Raw genomic sequence first — 19,550 nt, forward strand, 5'->3', positions numbered from 1 at the left:
CAAAAGTAACAAACATCCATACAAACTTTCGGCTTTATCATATTAATATAGTTTCATTCATTATGAGACCACGTACTCGTCATTTTGAATGAAATCCGTAAATTGTAATACGAATTACGACGTCCTCACTCGACCGCGGTCAGGCACCGACTGTCGTATCGCCAACGTGTAGAGGCGTACCGCCATCGCTGGGCCATCATCCTTTGATGTGCGGCCGAAAAACCGACACCGCCGCCATTCCACGGCCAGCGCTGGCGCCATCGGCCATCCTACGCCACTACGTCCTCCACACGCTGGGCCATCGTGATGGCCCACTACGCTGGCCCATCGTGAAGAAATAAAATTTGTTTTTGCAATGTGCAACTTATCTGTTGTTTTTAATTTGATTCTGGCAAGTTTCTTTTTCTTTTTTTTTACAAATGTCGGAAGTCGGAACTCAATGTCGGAGAATTCGATTTTCGGGAGTGGCGGGAAAAGTAGAAAATTTTTCAGCACTGAAAATTTAATTTGATTTTTATTGTTAAAAGTTGCATAATTGTAGGATATTTGTCGTATTGTATATATTTTTTAATTGTATATAATTATTTCTTCGTATTGTTGGTAAGTTTTTTAATTATATAAAAGTCCCTTCACGGGACCAGGCGCGCCGCGATGTCTCAGCGGCCGTCCAAACGGAAGAAGAAGAGACCAATATCGTCTAGTCCGGTGGATGATCAGGCTGAGTCGAGTAGCTCTGAACAGTCTGAGCCCACAGAGGAATTTAGCAAATATGCTCCTTATAGAGTAAATGATTACAGCCGTCGCTATCCAGAGGACAGCGCAGCTGGATTTGAATTTGTAGTCTTCGTGGAAAGCACAGGTGAAACTCCTATAGGTACTCGCGACCTCATGGGTTTAAGTCGTATTTTCCAACAATCGATTAAGGGAATATCTTTCTTGAGAAAAATTAATAAATTCAAAGTTGGAGTCTATTTTAATCGGCCGAACTTAGCTAACGCATTTCTTGAAAATACTACTTTTTTACGAGACCAACATTTAAAAGCAAGCATTCCAGCTGGTAGCACGGAGTTGACTGGTGTCATCAACTCCGTACCGACCGAAATGTCCAATCAAAAAATTTATAAAGCAATTTCGAGTAGTACAAAAAGGGTAATATGTGTACGTAGAATAATGAGAAAAGCTAAGGTTAACAACAGCTTTGAGCTGCAACCAACGCAATCAGTGGCAATTACATTTTCGTGCTCTACATCATTGCCTGAATATGTTTTAATAAATATGTGGCGATTTCCTGTTACGACATATATTCCACCAGTGAAACAGTGTTATAAATGTTTAAGATACGGACATTTAGCAAAGTTTTGTAAGAATGCAGAGCGTTGCTCGATATGTGCCGAGGCTCACAATTATAAAAACTGTACTCAAAGCCCAGATAAAGCTGTTTGCGTACATTGCAAAGGTAGCCATTTATCTATATCTGGAGAATGTAGAGTTAAAAAAATGAAAATAGAAGAAAATAAAAAAAAGTATACAACTACATCATATGCAGACCTTTTTAATAATAAATTACAAAATTTCCCTTCATTGAATGAAAACACAAATAGTAAAGACTTATTAAATGTACTTCTCTCAAATAAAAACGCACTTACGTTACTCACAGAATGTTTAATTAAAGCTATTACTCTGAACAAGACTCAAAATGCAAGCATAAACTCACAGCTTCTTTCAGAAACAATAAAAGAAACTATAAAAGAAAAAAATAACAATCTTTCACATTCTCTGCCCAAGTAAATATTATGCAATGGAACAGTCAAAGCTTGCCAAGTAATAAATATGAACTACAAAAATTTCTATTAGATAATTCCATCCACATTTGTATAATTAGTGAAACGTGGCTCAAACCACATATCACATTTAACATGAAAGGATACGCTATTGTGAGAAATGACTGTGGTAATAATCACAATGGAGTAGCCATATTAATTCATAACACTATAGTCTATAACAAAATTAATACATTTTATGATGATTCTTTACAAAATATTGTTGTTCAGATTCAAATTTTTCAGAAACAAATTTCGATTGTAAGTTTTTACAGCCCAGGAAGCTGTACTCCTGAATTGAATAAGAAAAAATTTAATGATTTAATACACACTATTCCGAAACCGATAATTTTGGCTGGAGACTTTAACGCGCATCATACTTTATGGGGTTGCGGCAAAGTTGACGCGCGAGGGAGAGATATTGTTGATGTCGCTGATGAGAATGATTTGGTTCTCTTGAATGATGGACGTCCAACCACTGTAGGGTCGCATAGATGGAAGCCAAATGCACTAGATTTGACTTTTGTTTCGGCATCGTTAGCATTATTTTGTGAATGGCAAGTTTCTTCAGACTCGTTAGGTAGTTATCATTTACCAACTCTGACAACATTGAATCTTTCTCCATCATTCTCTCCCCATAGTAACTTGTCACAGACATTTGAAAGTTTTCCTCTTCACACGAATCTGAAAACAGTAAATTGGGATTTGTATGAAAAAACTGTTAATCAGAAATTAAAAAAATTTCAAATTGAAACATGCGATTTAATCGACAGTTATAATAGATTCTGTGCGCTTATAATTCAAACTGTTGATAAACGTGGCACATTTATCAACGGTTTGAATAAGCCTAAGTTCTGCACCCCAACTGTTAATTCTGTTTCTCAAAGTTCTGCCTGTAGTAACGTTAAAAAAAAAGTTAAAATTCCATTAGTATGGTGGAATGAAAAATGTTCCAAGGCTGTACATGATTGTCGTCAAGCTTATGCGCGATTTAAAGCGAATTCTTGTATTGACACTTTTGTCGAATTTAAGCGTCTTCAGGCGCATAAAAAACGCGTATTGAAACAAGAGCGAAGACTTTCTTGGGAAAACTTTTGTAAATCTGTTAGTAGATTAACTCCTATGAGCCAAATTTGGATGAAAATAAAAAAATTCAACCGAAGTTATACACCTAGAAGTAGTTTCATTGATAGTGAATGGATATTACAGTTTTTAAATAAATATACTCCAGATACAGTACCAAATAATTATAAGAACAGTAATTCCAATGTGACAACATCTCCAAATTCTTTTTTAGTAGATAGTTTTACATTTGAAGAGCTGAAAGCAGCCATAAAATCTCGTAAAGATTCTGCTTGTGGTCTAGATTGTTTATCTTACAAAATGTTTAAATTGTTAGACACCAAAAATATGAAGTTGTTCCTTAATCTATTAAATTCATTGTGGTGCCATTCCATGATTCCTGAACAGTGGAAAACAGATTGTCTCGTTCCAATATTAAAACCCGGAAAGGATATAAATGTTGCAGATTCATATAGACCTATAACTTTAAGTTCTTGTGTTGGCAAAATATTTGAACAGCTTATTAAACAGCGATTGGAATTTTTTATAGAAAGAAATCATATTTTACCTAGTAATCAGTTCGGTTTTCGGCGTGGCCGTTCGGCTAGAGAGAGCTTGAGTCATTTTTGTTTGGACATTCACAATGCTCTGTCTTGTAATTCAATATTGGTTGGTATTTTCTTTGATGTTGTTGGCGCATATAATAATGTCAATTTGGAAAAACTTTCAACTATTTTAACTTCTTTACAATTACCTGAAAAATTGGTAAATTGGGTGTATCATTTTCTTAGTGGTCGTAAATTATATGTGAAATTTGAAAATAAACTGATTGGTCCAAGGTATTCCTACAAAGGAATAAGTCAAGGTGGAATTCTCAGTCCTTTACTATTTATTTTGTATATACATAAGTTAAATATTGTCTTAGGTCAAAACATTACTAACCTACAGTTTGTAGATGACTTAACTATATATTGTACTGCAGACAAGTTGTCTGCAGCTATTGAAAATCTCAGAGTTGCTCTCCTCGGCCTTAAGGCCTATTATGATGATCTGGGCTTGGACATCAGCTCTGAAAAAAGCAAAGTTTTAGTTTTTTCAAAAAAACCTAGCAAAACAACAAACATTGTCCTACAATATGGAGATAGTATGTTAGCAGTTGACAAAACTGTTAGATTCTTAGGTGTGATTTTTCAGAACTCCTTCAAATTTAATAAATATATTGATTACTTAGCAAACAGGGCTTTAAAGGCTTGCAATATATTAAAGTCTTTAGCAGGCACATATTGGGGAGCTGATCCAAAAATTTTATTAATTCTTTACAAGGCTATTGTAAGAAGCCATTTTGAATATGGTTATGTATGCTTTGCTTCTATTCCACATTTTGTTGATAGACTAGATAAAGTTCAAAATAGGTGCTTACGGATTGTGCTTGGTGCGATGTGTTCCACACCCATTATATCAATGCAGGTTGAATGTAACATCCCTCCTTTGAAAATTCGCTTTAAATATTTAATATACAGGTTTTTGTTGAGAATTTCATCCATTAAAAATCATCCTCTTCTTGTAAAATTGCAGAGTGGTTCTTCTTCCTCTATTTTATTACATTACCTACCTGAAATTGTAAAAATAAAGCAAGACTATAACTTATATGAAAGTGACTTATGGCCTTGCTATATGAGCACATTTAGCTCTAAATATTTTCCACTAAAAATTGTAATTGATAATTCTTTGAAGTGCAAAGAAGATGTCTACCTTTTACTAAGTAACCTAGTTGGTTATCAACAAGTCTATACTGATGGTTCAAAGACTTCTGAGGCGGTATCAGCAGCCATATATATTAAACAGGATAAGAAAGGATATGGTATTAGGCTTCCAAATTTAACAAGTATTTTTACTGCTGAGTGTTTAGCAGTTCTGTCTGCATTAGAGTATATTGAAACTCAAGTTTATGATAAATGGATTATAGTGTCCGATAGTCTTAGCGTTCTTCAAAACTTAAATAACCCCAAATTTTGTGCTACAACTAACTATATTATCCATGATATTAGAGAAAAATATACAAAATTAACAACATTAAACAAAAAAAATATAGTTTTAGTCTGGTCACCGTCACATATTGGTGTTAAGGGAAATGAACAAGCCGATTTTTTAGCAAGAGCTATAACTACTTGTTCTCAGGAGCATTGTATTAAAAACATATGTCTTCCAGAATCTGACGTTTTAGTCAAAATAAAAGAAACCTTTAAAATCGAATTTACAAATTTTTGGAAACAGACCATGGAAACCAAAGGAAAATGGTATTCTAAGATTAAACAGGAGTTGTCAGTCCCATGGTTTACTAAAGGTGTTTCATTTCATGACAGGAAATTTTATTCTACTATTTGCCGTCTTAGACTTGGTCACTGTCGATTTAATGCTCATCTTCATAGATTGAATATATTGTCTTCACCCGTTTGTAATTACTGTAATCATTCTGAACAAACCTTGGATCACATTTTCTTTACTTGTAACAGTTTTACTCTTCAAAGATTTATTTTTATTAATCACTTGATGGATATCTTTAAAACTGCTGAAGCCATCCCGCACTCCCTTCAGCAGCTTCTGAAAACACCCGATTGTTATAAGCCAATATATGAGTACGTCCTTTCTACCATTGGTGATATATAATTAAATAGCCTTTTTAGGCATCTGTCAAGAGTCAAGACCACGTCAAGACAATGAAGACAATGACCTATGACGACAATATGTCAAATTGAAGAAGGGACAGTATTAATTAAACAAAACAATACTATCAAAACATGAGAAATGGCTTCGGCCTGATGAAAAAACTTATTATTCATATTATTTATATCAAAGAATTGGCTTCGGCCTGATGAAAACTCTATTTCAGATGGTTAATATAAAAGAATTGGCTTCGGCCTTCACTATCATTCATTAAATAGAGAAAACATAGAAATGGCTGTATGGGCAACGCTCCCTTTGCCTGTCCCGACCGGGACGAATTAACAAAAAAAAAAAAATCAATGTCGGATTGCGAGTACCTACCTGAATGGTTTTGGTTCGCATTGTTTATTTTTCTATTTCAATTTACATTATTAGATTTGTGTTAAGAAGGCAAAGTACCGCGTATGGTTTTGTTTATTAGTTTAACGGTACTCCAGTACCATGTGGGTTTCATTTAAATCGTGCCATTGAGAAGGATCGGTGAAGACTGAAGATGTAAATTATGTATTTGGTTTTGGCTTATTGCCATAGTGGTTTCATGTAAACGAAGAAAAATGAGGTGGTTTTCGTTATTTATATTAGTCCTACTTTTGGATCGGGGGCTTGGATACTGCCCGTCCTTGTGCTCCTGTAAGGGTAACAAAGTTGATACAGAGGCGCAGCCGGGCGAGCTACTGAAGTTAAAATGCGGCGGAGGCTCCGTACAGATCACAGAGCTGAAGGAGATCGACCTCAGCAAAATATCCTCAATTATAGTCAGCTTGTAAGTCACAAATTCAGTCTTGTTTATATTTTTCATTGATAAGATGGTAGCAAAAGCAGAAGAATGTGTGACCTAATTCATTATTATTTGATTTTTAGAAATCTATCTGGAAATGCAATAGCCACTTTATCCAGAGAGCTCCATTTGCCGACATTACAAAAGTTGTAAGTATTGCTGTTATAATATGAGACTACATAGAACAAGTTTTAGTTACTGTTCTTATTATTGTATCTTCTTAGTTTAGAATTTAGATAATAAAGACACAGACATTTCTACTGTATTTTATATGTGTGAAAACTTGTAATTGTCTTCCTGTGTCCTGTTAAAACTACTTAATAATCTAGCTGTTAGTTTTATTAATTAAATAAAAATAAAATTAAGTTTTTAATGATTCTTCACTTCCATGTGTCTTATCTATCTCCTTTTTTCAGAGATCTAAGCAAGAACCAAATATCACTAATAGAATCAGATGCATTTTACAATATGACTTCCCTGCAAAGACTGGATTTATCTAACAATCAAATTAGTAATATCTACAAGGAAATGTTTAAAGGCTTAGTTAACTTGGAGAGACTCATATTGACTCAAAATCATATCTCGGTACTGGCTGCTGGTACATTTGACTATTTGATTGGACTGAAACAAATGTAAGTACAACACTCACAAATTAAGTTAGCACTTGTTACTATAGAGTTTTTAGAAGAAAGTGCCTTGTTAACTTCTGCATGTTACAAAATTTTATAAACATGTGTGTGTATAGTATTTCTCTTCATGAAACAATAACACCTTAAATAATAATAGGAGAATCTGCTAAGTTCAACACTCAAATCACAAAAGCCACTAGTTAATGGAAAATATTTTTTTTTTGTACAAATTAGAATTAAAAAACTTGACCTGTTTTATCAACAGTGTTAAATAAATAAAAGCTCAAAATAACTTTATGACCTGAAAACTTGGCAAGCGCACAGCAAGGAAGTAAGACTTCATTTATTATTGCAATGTAACTCCTGTGTTAATGACTTCTTAGCTATATGAAGATGTTTATACACAAATGTTGTATTTATTATTAAGAGCAGAGAATTAAAATAAAAACTGAAATTATGGTATTGTTTTTGTAACTAATAAATTTTACAGCAATGAAACTACATCGTTTTTTTATTTTACATAGCATAAAAATTAAATTTTGTATTGTGTGTCATGTTATTAACCATACTTTCTTTTTTCAGAGACATAACGGAAAATCCATTAATTTGTGACTGTGATATGTTGTGGGTTGGAGACTGGTCAAGAAACACAAGTGTAAAACTAGTTGGCAACCCCAAATGTGCATTCCCTGAGAACATGGCCAATAAAACTGTTCGTAAACTCAAGATATTCCTAGATCTTTCAGCCTGTGGTAGTGTACTAGCTTCTAACACACTCATTGTTAAACCCAGCCACGACCAAGTGGTTTTTGAAGGCGATACTTTAACACTCACTTGTAATGCACCCTTCGCGTCTGTTATGGCTAAATACGAACTGAAATGGGTCCATCCGATGCTAGAAATCTGTGACGTCAATGTCACAAATACAGACATGCAGGAGGAGGGTTTGGCAGAGACCATGGTGTTCTTTCCTAACATAACAAACCACCACATGGGAAATTGGACTTGCATGTACAGCGACCAGAACCTTATAAAACATAATCATACTGTTGGAGTATTAGTGCTGTCAAACACAACCAAATACTGTTCTAGCGATCATACCGTTGATAACAAAGGGTTGTATGCTTGGCCACAATTAATACTAAATCATACAGCTGTAGTGCCTTGTAGAAGTGGTGAAGGAATGGCGTATAGATTCTGCAATGTGAATGCTACATGGGCTCAAGCGAACACCTCAGAATGTTCATACATAAGTAACATTACAAAACTACTCCAACAATTTGCGTTACTGAATGTTAGTTTGGTTCAGTATTCGGCACTGAATGCAACGGAAAGATTGGCTATTCTGATCCAAGAGAAGACATATCCGTTGGTAGAAATAGTTGATCCAGATGATGTTATGTTCATAGCTAAAGCAATAAGAAACTACATGCAATATATTTCAGAGGAAAGAGACTTAGGTATGTTTAAAAAGTTTTAGATCCATACAAATTTATTGGTCCTTTGATATGATTTATATTCTGACTACATGAGGATATAGACAGATACACTGTTATTCTGAGTGTGCATTTTCTTCAAATTCAATTCTACAAAAAAAAGTTCAAAACATTTGTGTTATTTTGATATCTTATATTAACAAAAATACATCCATTCTTTATCTCAATTTAAATTTACTTTGTTGCTTATTCTTAATCTATTTTCAGCCTCAACACTATTGGATGTGATAAGCTCAGTGATGAACATATCAACACCGGTGATGTCTCGTGCGGAGGTGATGTACGGCTCCTGCACGGACATGCTCCGAGCAGCAGAAGAGTTATCATCATTCACCAGCAATGTACAAGGCCATAAGGTATTTAAGTCTACTTCTGAGGCTCTTTTCCTGTCAAGCGTCAGCGGAATGCTGGTGAACATTGTCCTTAAGCTGCTGTAACTCAACTTTTTGTAACCCGCAACGAAAAAAGAGGGGTGTTGTAAGTTTTTTTTTGTTTTAATTAAAATTCAAATCATTTAATTCGGGCATTAGAGGCCCATATAACAAATACCTTAAATCTAACATACATATAATTATATAATAAATACCTTAAAACTAACATACATATTTTATATATTATACTTAAAAACTAACACTGTCACATTTTGCCGGCGACGTGACTCGCTTCGTTCCGGAGTCTCCCCCTGAACCTCCGATAGACTACATCCATCGGCCAGAATTCCGGGGCCTCGAAAGTCGACAGAAAATCCGTCGGTACTCTCACCACAAAGGAGACCTTGTGGCGATACTACAGACGCTCGACCCTCAGTTTTAAGCTGACATGATCGAGAGAGTTCTAAGCTATGTACATTATTCTCAGCCTTACATATTATAACTGCAATGTTTTCACTCCAGAATGCTGCACTGGCATACAAACAGTACCTAAACAAAAAGTTTTATTTGATATGCTGGTTTTAGTGGCTCTGGTAATGCTATTATAATATGTATATTGTATACAGTATATTATAGTCATCTACTTTAAAAAAAAAATGTTTTTTTTTTTACTTATAAATACTTACATTGTTTTGTTAAAAAGACTTAGAACATATTTATAGTAGTCTGTCTGTAGTAATATATGTCATTAGCTGGTTAAAATAAGTACTTAATTGAATATTGTTTCCTAGTATTTATGTGCATGATGGAAGAGACTGGTCTCCACGACACAGGGAATCCTAGTGTGGAGATCAGAGTTTTTGTAAGATTAGCATGTAAGTTCCTTTAAGCGAAATAAAGATTTGTTTATGTTGTTTATATCTTTTCTGTCAATATTCTGATTTTATGACGTGGGCAACATGTTGGATTTTGGTCGGATTATTATAATTGTTGTGCTAGTAAGGGACAGGCCACAACAATGCGTTGCGGTGTCGTATCGCAAGAACAACATCGCACAGAAATGCGATGCAAGTTGCAACGCAAAAATTTCATCGGCTTACGACATTGTACTGTAAGACGCAGGACGCTAACCAACTTAAGCACATCGAAAATTTCTACGATGCGTCGTAGATTGTTACGATGCGACACCGCAAAGCAGTGTTGTGGTCTGGCCCTAACGGCCTCTGCTTCGCCCTATGCTTAATATTTCCTATTGAACGTTACAGAAGAACCTAGCGGTGGAGCGGTTCCCGGTACGCGAGGGTTTCAGCGGCGTGACGTGCGTGTGGTACAGCGGCGAGCGCGGCGCCCCACCTCGCCTGCATTGCTCCTCCACCAACCGCACCGTCGCGCCGCTGCTCACCGTCAGCGACGCGCTCGTCCACGCCAGCGTGCAGGTGACTTATTTATTAGCTATACTAATATTTAACGATGTGAAAAACGGCCGAAAAGGAAGATCTTCCGACCAAGCGAGATAGCATACTCGGTCAGGCCGAAGCCTACTGACGTCAATTCAGACGTTGTATATATCTTGACGTCCTCCGAAACTTCGAAAGCACGATGCAGGATTGTTAGGCTATTTGTGAATATTTGTGGGTACCACCACAAATATGCCAAAATCATTATTAACATACTTGTATATTTCTTTTTGTGATAAACGCAATAAAAGAAATTCGTGACATTTAAACTGGTAATGACAATAAGATAGAAATAAGTCTTAAGAAACATTCGACTTAAATATATATTTTTTTACTAATATGTAGTTCATAATTTTCAGATACCCCAATCACTGCTGTACAGTACATCAGAAACAGGGAACCTACTACAGACAAAGGCGCAAGACTTAGTCGTGTCTGTCTATGACGACGCTTCCCTATTTCCACTGCTGCCTGAAGTAGATGATGGTATAGCGAGAGGACACAGAAGCAAAGACTACTACGGCAGGAGTACTAAACGAGAGGACATGATTATGGAGATCACGTCTCCGGTCGTTGGATTTCAATTGAGTAAGTATTTTGTTCCTAATACTATGTGTGAATATTTTAAATAATTACAACAGAAATAATGTGAAATTCTCGGTAGGTTGTTTATGTAAATTATAAAGTGTACCAGGAGTAAGTTGCTACCCTGAGGAACTCCTCTAGAACTTTGTCTAGTTTTAGAAGTAACATTTTTTTGGCTCATGTATATTCTATGGCTATTCGTGTTGTGTGCGATATGCTACGAATAATAAAAACTAAGGAAGAGTAACTCCGTCAAAAAAAGTGCACCAAACGGCTACAAAATGTGACCCGAATACATGCATATTTATGCATGTATTCGGGTTCGGTACACATTTTTCGTGTATATATACTCGAGTGACATTCAACCAAGTTGACATGACAATTTTGTCAAACTCATTTTACAATTTGTTTACATAGGTTTGTTTACTTACTTTTTACAATATTTTTGTTGTTAAAATGCCTAAATGCCCTGTGAAATGGTGTAGAAGTGATACAGACGCGATTTATAAAGCGAAGTGATACGACGAAGTAATACAGGAATAACCTTTCATCTGTAAGTGAATTGTTTAAAATTATGCTTAAATTTCTTGTATTTTTGTTGACCCAAAAAAGATGGTTTATTTAAGTTGGATGCTAGGGTATTTGCATAAAATTAAGCTGGTCTCTTTGTGTTTGGCTTATTAAATTTACATGTTATTCTAAAAGTGCAATAATCAAAAAATAATTTAATTACAAAATTTTTACAAAGTCGCCATGGACAGTGTTATGCAAGATGTAACAATTTAATCATAAACGAAACTTTAGGGTCTGGCTGACATCATACTAAATGCGTTATAAGATGATATGGGTATTCTCATATTTCTTGCTATGGATTTTTTTACAACAAAACAAAAAAAAAAACATATTAATGTAATAAATGTTGTTTAATCGACAAAAACAAATAAGTATTTCCTTTAATAATATTGTAAATGAACAAAAATAAAAAACTGCTAACTGTTATTAAAATATTATATTAATTGTGAGTTTTAAGTAAAAAATTTACGTAAGTTTTTAATTTCAATTCTGTAATAACACAAAGATTTTTGTAATCTGAAAACGTCTTCTCTAGGTGCTCGGACAGTTTTAAATTCGCTCGAGTCGTATAAGGTTTGTTCATAATTATTACATGTATATTATAATTATTATCGATGTCTTAAGTATCAGAGGAAAATGTTTCATTTTAAAATAATAATTATGTGCTCGTTTCTTCGTGATAGTAGATGTGCTTGGTGTATACTGCATAATACTATCCGCTTTTGACAATTATTTGTTTCATAATTACTATGACAATGACAATAACCGCGCAGGCTGTCGTCCGGCGCGCAATATTATGATTTATGATACGTTACCTGGGATACGACCTTGGCGAAAATCTGAATTGTCATATTTTAGTGTTCGAAAAGGACCCAAATTTAAAACGGTTGAAGTATGGGAGTTACGTTTCCTTAGTTTTTATTATTCGTAGGCGATATGTAAAAAATCTTTTTAGCCATTCATTTGCTAGATCTCGGATACTGTTATGATCATATTTGAGTAAAAGTTTCTCATGGTGCACATGGTCAAAAGCCTTACTCATGTCAAAGACGAGGGCAGTATCTAACTTTTTGCTGTCCAGACATTTAATTATTTCTCATCATTTAAAGAAAAGCTGGCCTGCGTTGCGGAGAAATTATCAATATTGTAACTTGTATTACAGTGGAGAGCGGCGACCGGGGCCAGCTACTGGAGCCAGTGATAGTGACGGTGCGCGCACGCGGCGGCGGCTGGGGGGCGGGCGGCGCGCGCGCGGCCGTTTGGCACCCGCGCGCTCGACGCTGGGCCGACAACGGCACCGGTCAGTAGATAGAGATACTTTTGTCGGGCTTTTCAGGGTTTTTAACTGACGTTATCGTTTTTGATTGGCTAACGTCAAAATATTAGCCAATCCATATAGCTGTTGAATAGATGAATTCTACTGTCTAAAAACTTTAGAAACTGAGCATTAAGCCTTGACATATTCCACAATGTGGCTATTTATATTATTATAACTAGCTATTTGACCGAGCTTTGCTCGGTATTCGATAAAACACGAATGAAATGACATTTTCTAAAAATGATTCCTAGCTAGATCGATTTATCGCCCCCGAAACCGCCTATATACTAAATTTTATGAAAATCGTTGGAGCCGATTCCGAGATTCCAATTATATATATATATACATCTTCGTTCGACTTTCAAAAAGTGTATCATGATACCCATTTTGAATAAAAAGATATTTTATTTATTTATTTATTTACAAGAATTGCTCGTTTAAAAATATAAGATAATGGTGTATAATGGTGGTTTTAACGTAAACATTTAGTTAGGAGAAATTATAATATATTAACCTAAAATACATTGTGATATATACTTATTTGCTTACAGATTGCAAAGTATCCCACATGGTCTCGGAGATGATAATACTCAGTTGTACAAGACTCGCTTACGTTGGTGTCCTTCAAAATGTCGAAACCGGCATATACGGCGCTAGGACGGACGGCGCGAGATTCAAAGTGTCCCATCCCGCCGTATACGTGGGCAGCCTTATCCTAATCGGATGTGTAAGTTGTGCCACCCTTACTTACATCATGTGCTACTCGGCCATCCAAATGGCTAAAAAGGCCAAACACGCCCTCATAAACACATGGATAGCTATAGGGCTTCTTTGCTTCTTATATACCCTGGGTATATACCAGACAGAGGATGTAAAATTGTGCCAGATATTGGGCCTGCTTATTCACTATTTATCGCTCTCCTGTCTTCTGTGGATGTGTGTGTCTGCAAGCAATATGTATAAATGGGCTACCCGGACCCACAACCCAGTGAGGACACCAGAAGATGATATTCCACCGGACGTGCCAATACAGAAGCCAATTCTGGGGCTATACCTGGTCGGATGGGGCATAGCTTTGATTGTCTGTGGAATATCCGGAGCGGTGAATCTCAAAGACTACGCTGGATATTCCCAATGTTTCCTGAGTACTGCTCCAGCTTTAAGTTCGCTATTCATTCCTGGAGGCATGCTCCTAATGTTCCTCCTTATTTTGTACTTGTTAATACGATGCACGATTCGTAATATGAATGTTCAGCTTTCGGAAGGAACCCAAGCGACTGAGAACGTCGATCTGGAGATGTGGGAACCGAATCAAACTACAGACGGCACAGAGCGACGTAGTATCAAATCTGTTTTGGATTCTGAGGTTGAAGATGTGGAACATACTCCTATAATACAGCTAAGAGCTCAAGTTATTGTTTTATGCCTGTACATCTCTGTTTGGACTTGCGGTGCGATAGCCGTGTACAGACCGTTGCCAGCATATTTGCCGTACCAAGAAGATATTTGCAGCATAATTTACGCAGTATGTGCTACCGTACTTGGGACTTTTATCCTGTTCTTCTACGGAATAGCCCGAAGCGACGTTAGAGCGCAATGGTCGTTAATACATTGTTACCTGCAATCGGGAAAACAGTTCTGTAGAAACAGGAGCGTGTTCGATGCAAACCAGACAAACTTGCCCAACGCCCACAATCCAAATGTGTCGCCGCAACATGTCGCGGTTGCTGTCGCTCACGACAACCATTCTAGATCTGGCAGCAGAAGTTCTAACAGAACAAATACTAAAACTAATAACAGCAGCGCCTACAAAGCAGCCGCAGAATTAAACGGCCAAACACTGCAAAAAGATAAGAATACTAATGCCAAGACTAATATCAATCTAGTTGTTCTACATAGACAACAGTATAGATCGAATAATTCCATGATGACGTATCCCGAAAACGGAACGATCGGTCCCGAAGTGTTCTACAACCCCAACCAAATGAACGTTGCCAAGAAATTTTTCAAGAAACAGAAGCAACATATGAAAAGAAACTGCTTGGAGTTGCCACTTAGAAGAGACTGTGACGACGATTCTCATGTTTCTCTCCCCTTGCCGTCGAAGGATGCGTATAATGGCGTAGCCAGCTTCATCAACGCTGGAACTAAAGTTAACAACACAAACCAACACGTAGACAAATCCAACAGTGGAATAAAGGAGCCTCGTAACGTCTTAAATCCTAATTTACTCGAAGACGAGTCTAAAGATAATCTAAAGACATTCTCCTCAGATCGCAAGTCGTGGAATAAAATAGATGATCCCAAAACTGGCAGAGGTCAAATTATGAATATTTACACAAACGTGCCAGAAACTCAAGTGCCTCAACATCAGATCGTCAAAGCGAATGCTGGGAAAGGATTAAACGGACAACGGAGTAGCGTTTCTGAGGAATGTCTGCAGAGTCATGCTAGCGAACATCCAGAAATGCGGACGATATCGCAGCAGTGCAGCCTCGAATACAGCTCAGCCTCTGAAATAGCCATGCCCCATACTTGCTCCGACCAAACGCTGAACACGCATTCCGAGATGACATCGTTCCAAGAAACACATAGTGCCTTATGTTCAACCAACGAAATCACCGACACAGAAAGTTTCGGTCAATATATAGATTACCTCCAACCGAGTAAGCCCGCAGAAAGCAAGGACGGTATTGACAAATCACTCCAAGATATTTCAGAGGAGTGCACAATGAATAGCGACGATATAAACCGTTCAAGTACTCCACACAATTTGGATCCCAGGATGGGAGAAATGGACAACCTACTTCAGAGTGCAGAAAACGATATCAACGATTCCAAAGAAAAGCTAGACGATGCAGACGGAAGGGAGACATATTTCATGGCGAAAACGACATACGACTTTGAGACTTGCAGTACAAACGCCAGCGAGCAGGGCTTCGAAAACGAAAGTGATATCTACTGTCCCAACTACCAAATGTCCGAAGTGAGCATACGGAGTCACGGCTTATACGCCCCTTCCCCGTCTTCCATGTGTCCGAACGAAACGCTAAGCTTCAGCAACGAGGATGTTTCGACTATCGAAAGCCAGTACGTAAATTACGATCCCGGCTGGCGTAAGACCATTAAAAACAATCCGAAGTTAGGCAAATACGTGCCGACGCCCGCTTTGAGTTGTCCTGACGTGAATAGGGAAGGCAGTCCCGTTTCGTTCGCTAGTGAACTAGACGAACTGTATACGCAAATAACTAGTAGGGACAAGGAAAGGGTTCATAGAAAAGATGGCCTCGACGTTACGGTGAATAGTGATGTGACTTTAAAACCCGATAGCGACAGTTGTGTGAGCGAAGCTATATCCGATGTGGAAGTGAAGGGTGAAACTCATCTTTAGTTCTGAGGACATGTAGTAAATGATTGTTGAGTTTCGTTTACAAATGATAATGGTACAATTGTACAAATCATTACAATATTTTAGTGGTTTCAAGATTTCTAATATAATATTCAAATATGTTTTTTGAATAAAAGCAAAACACTTGTCACATCTTTTGTTTAGTGACATGATATCATTAAATGAATCATAACAGTGTGAATGTTAGAATCTGAATATTACAAAATGAAAACCCCAGAAGTACACAGTTTTCTTTTGCTTAGCAATTGGATGGATGCAAGGACAAAAATAATAATTATGATATTATCTGATTTAATTATAATAAGGAAACCAAATTTTATGCCAGGCAAGACTAAACATCTATAAGGTTATTCTAATGTGGGTACTTGACTAATAACTATTGTTAACTTTCTGTTGTATATATTGTTTTAAGTATTTTAAATATAGACTATATTATTTGGATAGAATGTAGAGAAAATTTGGCTCTAATAGAATAATCAGTATTGAAATGTCTGATTTTTTACAAAAACTGCCATTTTATGTAATTTGGTGTATGTGCCAATGTTGTACAATTCTAGACTAAGTTGTAATTTGTGAGGATTTATTTATTTTATAACATAACATGAATGGGTCTGATTTTTAAACGTATGTATGAACAGTGTACGAGAAGAATGTTTTTATACGAAAATACTTCACGATTTTAAGAGGCTGAATGAGATTTGATTTTTGAGCCAGTGTTGAAAATAATCCGTTTGTTCCGCTCAAGATGTGCCAAATTTTATAGTTTTACTAAATATCGAAGCTTTGTAATGTGTGTTGGTTGTATTCGATTTTATGTCAGTACAGGATTCGTTTAAATGTATAAATAGCACTCTCACGTATTGGCAAGAATAATGCACATTTCCAAAGAGATATTGTCTTAGAGTTGTCATTGTAAAGCTGTCCAATATCCCTAAAAATAACGACGTGTTGGCATAAAATCGGTTACAATACTCTAAATCTAACGTGCTTTACTTGTGAAAACTTGCGCACTGTTTCTGTGTAGATGTGGCATATTTAAACTTGAGCTATCCGCCTAAAATCGCATTTTAGCTCATATATCTTCTATTATTAGGTTTGCGATAATTAACCAATAAGCCCTGTTACTGATGACAGTTGTGTATGGCAAATTGTGATGAAGTAGGCAAATTTTGTTATTGGCAACATTTTAACTAGTGGACATTTTAAACAGATTTTTATACAAATTTCTATATGGTTAGAATCATACATAGTGGAAATTATTGTTAGAGCAGATGTGATATAGAATCTTTTGACCTCGCTCACGTTGCAAGAAAGTATGTGACATTATTCAAATTTATACATCTACCCGACTCTCATTATTTTTCTTACATTGAGAAGAGTATTATTTTATTGTTAATGATTTTAAATATTCGATGAAGCCTTAGAGTATACATTAGCAAGCTATAGAGCGCGCGCATCGCTCGTTCCCCGTTGTGCCGATCGTAAGCAGAAGTTCTATAGATACTTGTCAAACGTATAACACAAGTCTAGTGATGTTCCATGCGCCATCGTAAGACGCTTATAGGAAAATATGTTCACACTCGTGCTTACAGTTCATACCTTGTTAGAAGCACTCTATAGCTTGCTATAATGTTTACTCTATGGATGAAACCGTTTAAACGTGATAGCGGTAAGCGGGTATTATAGTTTGTGCGTTTTATGATGATATGCATGACACATTATAATTGACAATAGTAGGGAAGTTACCTAACAAAAATTAATCGATAGTTTAAAAATATCGAATCACTTTGTAAAGGAATTGCAATCGAAATTATCGATTTCGTACTGACATTTCAGTGGTGCCGGCGATTTAAGATGGCCGCCCTTTTTTATCGATTTGATTTCGATTCAACAGAGTCAATCTCTATTGACATAAGTTCCGTTTCATGCATATGACATTTTTTAAATGTTTTCGTAACAATAATTTTATACTCCTATTTCACAGTTAATATTTATAATTTTTATTAATAAGTTAGCATTTAGCAACTTTTCATTTTTATTCATTTACAATTATAGGAAACATTTGTTTTTGTAGATGGAATATAATTTATTACATTTTGATTTTTTTTGTTTTCTTGTAAAAAAAAACACGTAGCAAGGAATATGAAAACTGTCACCCATATCATCTTAAAACGCACAAACTATAGTACTGATTTGTATTGATAGAGTAGCAGGCACCATATAATAATTATTAATGATGTACTGGACTTTAACCTATTTACATTAAACCAGTGGACACTGGACTTGTAACATGTTCAATTTGGCACTGTAACAATGCTATACAGCGGCGATCCACCAATGGAATTCAATGAAGTTGGTGCCCGCTACTGTCATAATATTATTCAGCATTCTCTGATATACAGTACTTTAAGCAACGTGAGTGTAATGTCTTCCTTCAATTTGTCAGTAGTCCCTTAGAACGATTCGCCGAAGTAGGAGAGAGAATTGTAAACGTTTCAATTATGCATCGGCACTCAGAGACATTTAATGGTTATTATTCAACTTAAATCTAATAAAGATTTATCAGAAAATATGGAATTACTATTCATTATCATTAAATTAAAATCATCAAATGACACCGAGTGCGGCCGACGGCGTGTAATATAATTTTAACATCTTGACTATTTTCTCCTCGCGGCGAATCACATAGCGTTTTCGGCATCAAGAACTGCCCCGGGGCAGGGCAGGCAGGGCGGGTCGAATGGACACGGAAATAGCCGAACAAAACCGATGATCCACGAAGCACTTATATTTCTTAATTTAAACTTCGGCTATTTTCGTATCCATTCGACCCGCCCTGCCTGCCCTGCCCCGGGGCAGTTCTAGATGCAGAAAACGCTAATAGTCAAAACTGTGAGTCGAGCATAAAGTTAATATACCTAGCGGAATAGAGAAACAAAGGCCTGAGCAAGAGAGATGTCACAATCAGTAACACTGCGTGCTAAAAAGAGACGTGTGATACATGACAGCAGCACTCTTTTTTGACGTCCAGTCGGCACGTGCCGCACGTTGACAATTTAATCTCATAGAATTCACGTTCAATCATGCTTGTGTAAGTGTATACGTACGTCGTCGATCGTACACATATTTTTAAACACAGATAAAACCAATTTTGGTTACGTCAGCTCGAGATTGTTGCTCTATTCCGCTAGGTATATTAACTTAATGGAGTCGAGACATAAACATGACTTTGACACCTCTTCCGTGCCATGGCTCAATGGTGTTGACTCTAGGGGCAGATGTATGCACAATCTATTGTAGTGTTGCCGTTTTGATGTATATTGACTTG

At 36.4% G+C, this 19,550-nt stretch overlaps 1 protein-coding gene across 1 annotated transcript; it reads left to right on the plus strand.

Annotated features, from left to right (window-relative positions):
- Window positions 1–5,912: 5,912 nt before the first annotated feature.
- Window positions 5,913–17,366, plus strand: LOC121733553 (adhesion G protein-coupled receptor A2). The gene is made up of 9 exons (XM_042123837.1): window positions 5,913–6,369; window positions 6,468–6,533; window positions 6,801–7,016; window positions 7,596–8,473; window positions 8,717–8,865; window positions 10,146–10,316; window positions 10,697–10,925; window positions 12,658–12,795; window positions 13,365–17,366. The coding sequence occupies exons 1-9, from the start codon at window positions 6,161–6,163 to the stop codon at window positions 16,202–16,204; spliced, it is 4,896 nt and encodes a 1,631-aa protein (XP_041979771.1). The 5' UTR covers window positions 5,913–6,160; the 3' UTR covers window positions 16,205–17,366.
- The last annotated feature ends 2,184 nt before the right edge of the window (window positions 17,367–19,550 follow it).

Source organism: Aricia agestis, chromosome 14 (assembly GCF_905147365.1).
Source record: "Aricia agestis chromosome 14, ilAriAges1.1, whole genome shotgun sequence".
Classification (NCBI taxonomy): Eukaryota; Metazoa; Arthropoda; class Insecta; order Lepidoptera; family Lycaenidae; genus Aricia; species Aricia agestis.